The sequence below is a fragment of a genome, unplaced genomic scaffold (genome assembly GCF_019419815.1).
Source record: "Pyrus x bretschneideri cultivar Hongxiangsu unplaced genomic scaffold, Pyrus_bretschneideri_v1 Contig218, whole genome shotgun sequence".
In the NCBI taxonomy this organism is placed as follows: Eukaryota; Viridiplantae; Streptophyta; class Magnoliopsida; order Rosales; family Rosaceae; genus Pyrus; species Pyrus x bretschneideri.
Window position 1 is genome coordinate 105,509 of NW_025999522.1, and position 9,002 is coordinate 114,510.

The 9,002-nt window shown below is 39.8% G+C and overlaps 1 protein-coding gene across 1 annotated transcript; it reads right to left on the reverse strand.

The window, feature by feature from the left end:
• Positions 1 to 2,394: 2,394 nt before the first annotated feature.
• On the reverse strand, positions 2,395 to 5,882 carry LOC108868533. Its single transcript, XM_048584646.1, has 5 exons — positions 5,832 to 5,882; positions 5,430 to 5,489; positions 5,206 to 5,311; positions 3,844 to 4,451; positions 2,395 to 3,162 (listed from the first exon to the last, which is right to left on the reverse strand). The coding sequence occupies exons 1-5, from the start codon at positions 5,880 to 5,882 to the stop codon at positions 2,395 to 2,397; spliced, it is 1,593 nt and encodes a 530-aa protein (XP_048440603.1).
• Positions 5,883 to 9,002: the final 3,120 nt, after the last annotated feature.

A 9,002-nucleotide genomic window follows, 5' to 3' on the forward strand; every position in this document is an offset into this window, starting at 1 on the left:
CAAATATTCAGTTATAATATTTATTCTAAAAATAATTAAAACCTTAAATAACTTGAATTAATCAATTCAAGTATTTAAAAAACCAAACAAGAATTAAAGCCTAATTAAGTCCAAATACATAACCTATAAAAAACCTTAAATTTAAATATTGTCCTCAAAAACATAAATTTAAAACTACTATTTTGATGGTCCTCCATTGACACACCCCAACCGAAATCAATGCGTTCTGGCCGTCACGTGAGGGTGACATAGCCATGTGCATAGTGTAGAACTGATAATGATATAAAGAAATGTGAATAACAAAGAACCAAGGTAACTAATTTACACTAAGTAAATATAAGTGCAAAACCCGATATTTAAGTGTGATACACCATAATCAGAGCATAGGTAGCCTAAGTGAAGATTTTCAAAACCATTTCAATTATCAAAGGTAGTAACCCCTCGCTGTAAAACCTGTATAATTTCCCAGAAATTAAAATACATATCTATATCACAACCATTCTCAGAATAGCAAAATCCACATATATGCCATGTCAAATATCTTAGCATAAAATATGTAAACCAGGTGATATCAATCCAAATGATATGTCAACCGGAGTCACTTAATATGACCTGTACAGCTAAATCTATAGCTCATCCATCTAGCCGGAGACACCTAATATAACTTGTACGGCTCAACCAATAGCTCAACAAATATGCATGCATGCGAGTCAAAGCCAGCTAAAGTGGTCTGTACGACATGACTGGGTGTAAATAAGTACACTCAAGTGCTACGATCACGCGACAACTGTGCTAATGATTGCGGGTCACCTACGAGTCGAAACCACCTATAGTGGTCTGTAAGACAGGAATGTGCACCTAACTTGCATCCAAGGTGAGCGTATAGTGTAGGAGGTGAACATCACGTGAAGGACTGTGCCCTGACCACAGGCGAGAGCACCAACACCAGGGTGCAGGTTATGGGCTATAGATACATCTCAGCATAATCATACAACTCACATCCACAATCTATAAACTCAACTGGAACTTCCCTAAGCGTTCGCAACATCAAACATAAATATGTGCAACTACTAAATGCATATTCTAAATATAAAACATTTGGCATGGCATTTAAAAACACAAGTCCATTTAAACACATTTTCTAGGAAAAATACCAAGCATATATCTACACTAAAAACCAAAAGCCCAGTCACTGATATGTGGAAGGGTCGTATAGCCCCCGAGTCTCGCTTGACTGCGCTCATCCTCTGGAAAAGTCTCACCTATATGTGAAACAACTATTTTAACGTTATTTTTAAGCACATATACAAAACTAGATAATATCTTCTCATACGTTGCTCAATTGGGGTATTTGAATATACCATCATGGCTTACTCAACCCCAAGAACATACCGATATTTTTAGAATAATTTTTTAAGTTCCCACGTGCCGGCCAAGGCACGGCCACACGCGCAGGCACATGCCTGGCACACTGGACGGAATCCTGTACAACCTTAGGGAATATTCCGTTAAATAAGGAAATATACCATTAAATATACCTGAGGTCATTAGTAATATTCCGTCAAAGTTGATTGAATATTCCCCTTCTCATTCCTTGGTTCACTGGAGTCCATCGCTGGTCACCATTTCTATCGCCGGATTCTAGGCAAATTTCAAACCTTAATATCTCACTCATTTTAACACCAAATTTCATGAAATTTGTACCAAAATGAAGCTTAGGATGAAAGGAACACATCCTTACCACTTTCAGGACCTAAAACCAACGGAATCTCACCGGAAAAATCTCGATACTCTGGCCACCCCTGCAACTCGACAAACTCGAGTGTCCTGATGTCCAAAACCTTCCAAAACTCCTTTCTAAGCTCCGTGAAGAAGTTTTAAGACTTCCTAGGACCCTAAAAGTCGACGAGAACTCTGCTATCATGAAGGATGAACAGTGCACTTCGTCGGAGCTCCCTGGTTGTAGAGTTTCCGAAGTTCTCACGTCCAACCAAAGGTATAATTGAGTTCGTAAGGTTACAATGAAGGTGATGATGGTGTCCACAAGCTTGATCTGTGAATGGAGAGCTAGATTAGGAGTTGTCCGTACAGGTTGTACGGATGGTTGAAAACGATAGGGTCAACGGGTAAGTGTGTGTGTGTATGGTCCGGATTTGGGCAACCAACCAAAAACAATTAAAGCCTAAATTCTAATTGGGTCCAATTACTTAGGGAGAAAATGAATTAGTCCAAATCCTTAGCCCATCTACACATACCACTACCAACGCTCAAGGGCAAATTAGTCATTTCACACCATCGAGAATAAAATATATTATATTTCGGGATGGGTTGTCACAACCTACCCCCTTAAGAAAATTTCATCCCCGAAATTTCATACAATAATATAACAAACCACTAATAATCATGAAACAAGCGTGGATACATATCTCTCATAAGATCATCCGTCTCCCGGGTAGCTTCCTCTACCGAGTGATTTCTCCAAAAAAATTTCACTAAGTGCACGATCTTATTCCTCAAAACCTTATCTTTCCAATCCAAATTCTTCACTGGCTCCTTGTCATAAGTCAAATCTAGATTAATTTCCAATGGCTGAGAAGGTATCACATGTGATGGATCGGAAACATAATGACGAAGCATGGAAACATGAAAAACATAGTGCACTTTAGATAACTCTGGAGGCAATCCAAGCCTGTAAACAACTTCACCGACTCGCTCGGTGATCTGATACGGTTCGATGTACCTAGGACTTAGCTTACCCTTTTTCCCGAACTGTACTACACCCTTCCGTGGTGATAACTTCAAAAATACCCAATCACCAACTTTATACACCCGATCAGTGGCATGCTTGTCTGCTAGACTTTTTTGTCGATCTTGGGCCGCTTTCAGGTTAAACTTAATTACATAAATATTCTGAGTAGTCTCCTCTACCATCTTAGGGCCCACCAATACTCTTTCACCAACCTCTGACCAGCACAATGGCATACGACAAGACTTACCATAAAGTCCCTCAAAAGGTGACATACCAATGCTCGAATGGTAACTGTTATTGTAGGCAAACTCCATCAAATCTAACCACTGATACCAGGCGTCGCCAAATTGCAATACTGAAGATCTTAGCATATCCTCCAACGTCTGAATAGTCCTCCCAGATTGCCTGTCTATCTAAGGATGATATGTTGTACTGTAAAGTAACCTTGAACCCAGAGCCCTCTGAAATGCCACCCAGAACTTAGAAGTGAACCTAGGATCCTAATCCGAATTGAAACTAATCGGAACCCTATGGTATTTAACAATCTTTGATATGAATAATTCAGCTAATCGTCTTAAAGAATATTTCTCCCTTACTGGAATAAAATGCACTGATTTAGTGAGCCGATCCACAATCACCTAAATACCATCGTAACCATTTCGTGTACGAGGAAGTTTATACATGAAATCTATGGTGATATCTTCCCATTTCCACTGTGGAACGGGAAGTGGCTACATCAATCAAAATGGCTTTTTCTTTTCAGCTTTAACCTGTTGACAAATGGCACCCCTACTCATATATTGAGCAATTTCTCTTTTCATACCCGACCAGCAATAAAATGGTCAAATGGTATGATACATTTTAGTACCCCGAGCATGCATTGCATATGCTGAAATATGCGCTTCATCAATAATTTCTTTCTTTAATTCAACATTATTTGTCACGTTCATTCATTTCTCTTGCATAAGTATACCATCAGACTCCCGAACTCTAAGATCTTTCTTTTTCCCTTGTGACATAGCCTAAATTAACTCATGGGTTTCTTCATCATTCATCTGAGCCTCAAGCACACGATCAATTAAAATTGGTCTGACCTGGAAACTGGCAAGCAAAGCGTCCTCCCGATTTTCCACTCCTAAGTTCACTCCAGTGGATCTCAAATCGGCAAGAAGAGGGATGTGACTAGTGTATAAAGCATTAATTTGACCTTGAGACTTCCTACTAAGTGCGCTTGCCACCACATTTGCATGGCCAGAATGATACTCAATCATGCAATCATAATCACTGAGCAATTCAATCCATCTTCGTTGTCGAAGATTAAGATCCCTCTGAGTGAAAAGATACTGAATACTTTTATGATCCGTAAAAATCTTATATTTTTCACCATAAAGATAATGTCTCCAAATCTTTAAGGCAAAGATAATGGATGCTAATTCAAGATCATGTGTAGAATAATTCATCTTATGAGGCTTCAACTGTTGCAAAGCATAAGCAATCACCCTACCATGCTGAATCAACACATAACCCAGACCATTCAATGAAGCGTCACTGTAGATCTCAAAATCACCACTATCATCTGGGAGCGCCAAAACCGGTGCATAAGTGAGACAATACTTCAACTGCTGGAAGCTCTGCTGTATATTATCGTCCCACTCAAATTTAACATCTTTTCTTGTCAACCTCATTAGTGGTAATGCAATAACTGAAAAATATTTAACAAACCGTTGATAATAACCTGCTAGACCAAGGAAACTCCGTACCTCCGTGACGGTTCATGGCTGTTCCCAATTCTCAACGGCTGTTACCTTTTGAAGGTCTACCAGAATACCTTGGGCAGATATAACATGTCCCAAAAATGCCACTTGATCTAACCAAAATTGGCATTTGCTAAACTTAGCATACAATTGATGTTCCCTCAACTTCTTCAACACCAAAGTGAGATGTCGAACATGCTCTACTTTAGACTTATAGTACACCAGAATATCATCAATAAAGAATGACAAACCTGTCTAAATATGGCTGGAATACTCGATTCATCAAATCCATAAAAGCTGCAGGTGCATTAGTTAATCTGAATGGCATCACAAGAAACTCATAATGACCATATCGAGTCCTAAAAGACGTCTTAGGAACATCCTCACTTTTAGTCTTCAATTGACAGTAACCAGACCTCAAATCAATCTTAGAAAACATGCAGATACCTCAAAGTTGATCAAATAAATCATCTATACGATGCAACAGATAACGGTTTTTAATTGTTACCCAATTCAACTACCGATAGTGAATACATAGCCTCATAGTCCCGTCTTTCTTATGTACAAATAAAACTGGAGATCCCCAGGGTGAATTACTAGGCTAAATAAAACCCTTATCAACTAGTTCCTGCAATTGAATTTTCAATTCTCTCAATTCGGTAGGAGCCATTCGATAAGGAGTTAAAGATATAGGATATTTACCTGGAAGTAAATCAATAATGAACTCCACATCTCGATCTGGCGGCAATCCAGGTAAATCATCAGGGAATACATCAAGAAAATGCCTGACTGCTCGTACATCCTCACACTGTTAGGAACATTATCATTTAGCACCACATATGCCAAATATCCCTGACAACCTTTCATTAACAACGTTTTAACCCTTATGGTCGAAATAACACCATGTCTTACTCCACTACACTCACCCATAAACGTAACCTCAGGTAATCCAAGACGATGAAAAGTGACTGTCTTCCCGTAGCAATCTATATTGGCATGATTGTAATAACCAATTTGCCCAAATAACATCAAAATCAACAATATCTAACGGGATGAGGTCAGCTGGCATAACAACATCCTCCACCAACACGGGACATCCTGTATACACACAGCTAAGATAACATGCCTCCCCTCTAGGCATTGAAAACTCTAAATCATACCCAAAAGGTGTAGGATAAGGTTGTGTCGCCTAAGCAAACGTATGAGAAATAACAGAATGCGTAGCACCACAATTAATTAATACTGTAGCAAAATGACCAAGAATATTCAATGTACCATGATCAAATCAGGATTATTCCGAGCATTCTGCAATGTAATGTGGTGAATACATCCCTGAGCCTGTTGTCGTCCTCATCGACCTCTGCTAGCCTGATTACCATGTCCCTGCACATTACGCCCTTGACCTGGCTAATTAGGCTACCTTGATGGTTCTGTACTACTAGAAGCAACCTCCACATGTTGGGACTGTCCTCAAGGATACCATTGAGACCCACCAACTGAATTGAAAGAATACGATGTATAACCTCCAGGATACTAAGGGTAACCACTCTGATAATATGGATCCAGCAGATACTGATGCTGCCCAGCAGAATAAGGAGCTACATCACCCTGATAATGATAAGCACCCCCACGACCAGTCTGGGCATAACTACTAGGTCTTGGAACTTGCTAGATCGGAACTGGTGGTGGTAAGGAAGGCAGCTGAGGCTTCTGCTGATTCTGTGGACAATGAATAGCCCTATACCCCATTTGACCACAAGTATAGCATCCGTTGCTGCCTCGCCTACACTCCCCAAAATGTCTATTATTACATCTGCGGTATAAGGGAACACCTGTGCTACCAGAATCCTTCTGTCTCTGAAAACAAGGACCTCCAGAAAATCTACCACCCCTTCTTTGCCCAGTGGAACTCAAACCCCCTCTAGAAGAACTGAAACTAACACCACTTCTCTTAAAACTTTGAGTCTTACGAGGTCCCTGAGACGATTGACCCATATCTTTACCATTTTTCTTCTGGTTACCATCTTTTTCTTCTTCTTCCTTGCTATCATTGGGCATGTCCTCTAAATCTTCAATTCGAAGCAGAATCTCATAAAACTCCTGGTAAGTAGCACAGGGAGTCGTGGTCGCCATAGAACACCACTTCTTTCGAGTACCCAACCTAAAACGATGAAGCATCTCTACTGGATTAGCAGCAACCTCCGGGTGATAACGAGACAAATTAGTAAACCTTTTGTAGTACTCATTAGCTGTCATCTTCCCTTGTTTCATGTGCGTAAATTCTTGCTTCTTGCGATCTATATGCTCTGGAGGAATGAATGTTTTATGAAATAACCTCTTAAAAACTTCCCAATCAGTAGCTTCCTCTGGTGATAACTAATAAGACTCTTGTCTCCACCAGGATGCCGGCTCCAGACCTAAAAACCAGGTAGTCGTCTCAACCCACTTATCCTCAGGGAGATTCCCTTGCCTATGCATCAAACGGAAAATCTTCTTAAGATGATTGAGCCACCGCTCAGCTCCCTTATGTCCTTCATTACCTATAAACTTATCCAACTTTAGATTATACATTGTCTCTAGGGGAGTCCTCTAGGGAGGGCGAAGCGAAAACTAAATAGCATTGGCTATAACTTCCCCTAACTGAGCAATATCAGGGAAACCAGACTTAGCCGAGGAACGTGGCATTCTACGAGATATGCAGGGCTGCCAAACCTAGGCTCTAATACCAAACTGACACACCTCGACCGAAATTAAGGCATGCTGGGCATCACGTGAGGGTGACATAGCCATGTGCGCAATACAAAAATGATAATGATATAAAGAAATGTGAATAACTAAGAACCAAGCTATATAATTCACACTAAGCAAATATATGCAAAACCTGATATTTAAGTGTGATACACCATAATCAGAACATAGGTAGCCTAAGTGCAGTCAAACAAGACACGTACTAATTATACAATACTAGATGTGATCCTACATTAGTGATAATCTATCAAAATCGCCGTCAATTCTTCGTAAGCCACCAACAAGCACTCCTACCTAAAACCTGGAGGGGCGCAAAACAAAAAGTGTGAGTGGGCAAAAACAAAGCTTTTCCAAACCAACAATCACCCCTCGCCGTAAAACCTGTATAGTTTCCCAGAATTAGAATACATATCTATATCACAACCATGCTCAGAATAGAAAAATCCACATATATACCATGTCAAATATCTCAACATAAAATATGTAAGCCAGGTGATATAAAACAATGCAAATGATATGTTAGCTGGAGTCACTTATTATGACATGTACGGCTGAATCTATAGCTCATCCATCTAGCCGGAGTCACCTAATATGACCTGTACGACTCAACCAATAGCTCAAAAAATATGCCTGCACATGAGTCGGAAACACTTAAAGTGGTATGTACAACGGGACTGGGTGTAAATAAATATGCTCAGGTGCTACGAACACATAAAGAATGTGCGAATGATTGCGGGTCACCTACGAGTCGGAACCACCTATAGTGGTCTGTATGACAAGACTGTGGACTTAACTGGGATCCAAGTTGAGCGTATAGTGCGGGAGGTGAACATCACATGAAAGACTGTGCCCTGAACATGGGTAGGAGCACTAACATTGGGGTGCAGGTTATGAGCTATAGACACATCTCAGCATAATCATGCAACTCACATCCACAATCTATAAACTCACCTGGAACTTACCTAAGCGTCCGCAACGTTAAACATTGATTGGAGCATATTTATGCGACTTATAGCTTATTTCCTTGCATTTAGTGAGTTAGTTTCTATTTATTATAGTGATTTAAGCTATTTTCATGTGTTTGTAGATCCAATTGACTAAAGTGGCAAGAAAAGGCAATTTGGAGCAATTTTGGACTTGGAAATGATAGCACATGCATGGAGCAAGATGGATGGACGAAATTGAAGTTCAAGAAAGGCTAAGAATATGCTAAAGAGATGGAAGAAATTAATTCAAGACTTGGAAGAAAAGGAATCAGCTACAAAGAAGGAAACATGAGTCAAACTACCTTATTTTGACTTAGTCAATCCTAATATTTTCCTACTTAATTTCCAGCTGCAAGAGGATCCCTAATTATATTAGGACACTTAAATATATGTTCTAGAAGCCTAATCCCATTCTAAGAGGGATGCCGCACCACCTATCCCTTTCCTTCCTTTTCCTTGCCGTGCAAGGCCTTCCCCCTTTCCCAATTCCCTTGCCACACCCTTCTTCCCTTTTCTCTCTTGGATTCTGATTTAATTACCCTTTTTCCTTGAGTTCTTTGAGTCTAGTTAAGTGTTTTCAAGACTAGTTTTGTTTTTTTGAGTCAGTTTTAAATAGATTTGTAATCCCTCCTAATCCCCGGCCTAGAACGATCCCTACTTAGATCTTTACTACAATTGTCAATAAGAGGGTTTAATTTGAGTGCTAGTTTATAACACATCAAACATAAATATGTGCAACTACTAAATGCATATTCTAAATATAAA

Excerpts from the sequence above, each read along its gene's own strand:
- LOC108868533 (XM_048584646.1), bottom strand. The coding sequence starts at position 5,882 with ATGGTAATCAGGCTAGCAGAGGTCGATGAGGACGACAACAGGCTCAGG. Across the intron at positions 5,490-5,831 it reads ACGACAACAGGCTCAGGGAT|ATTGCTACGGGAAGACAGTC; the intron begins GTATTCACCACA and ends ATGCCAATATAG. Across the intron at positions 5,312-5,429 it reads ACCTGAGGTTACGTTTATGG|TGTGAGGATGTACGAGCAGT; the intron begins GTGAGTGTAGTG and ends TGTTCCTAACAG.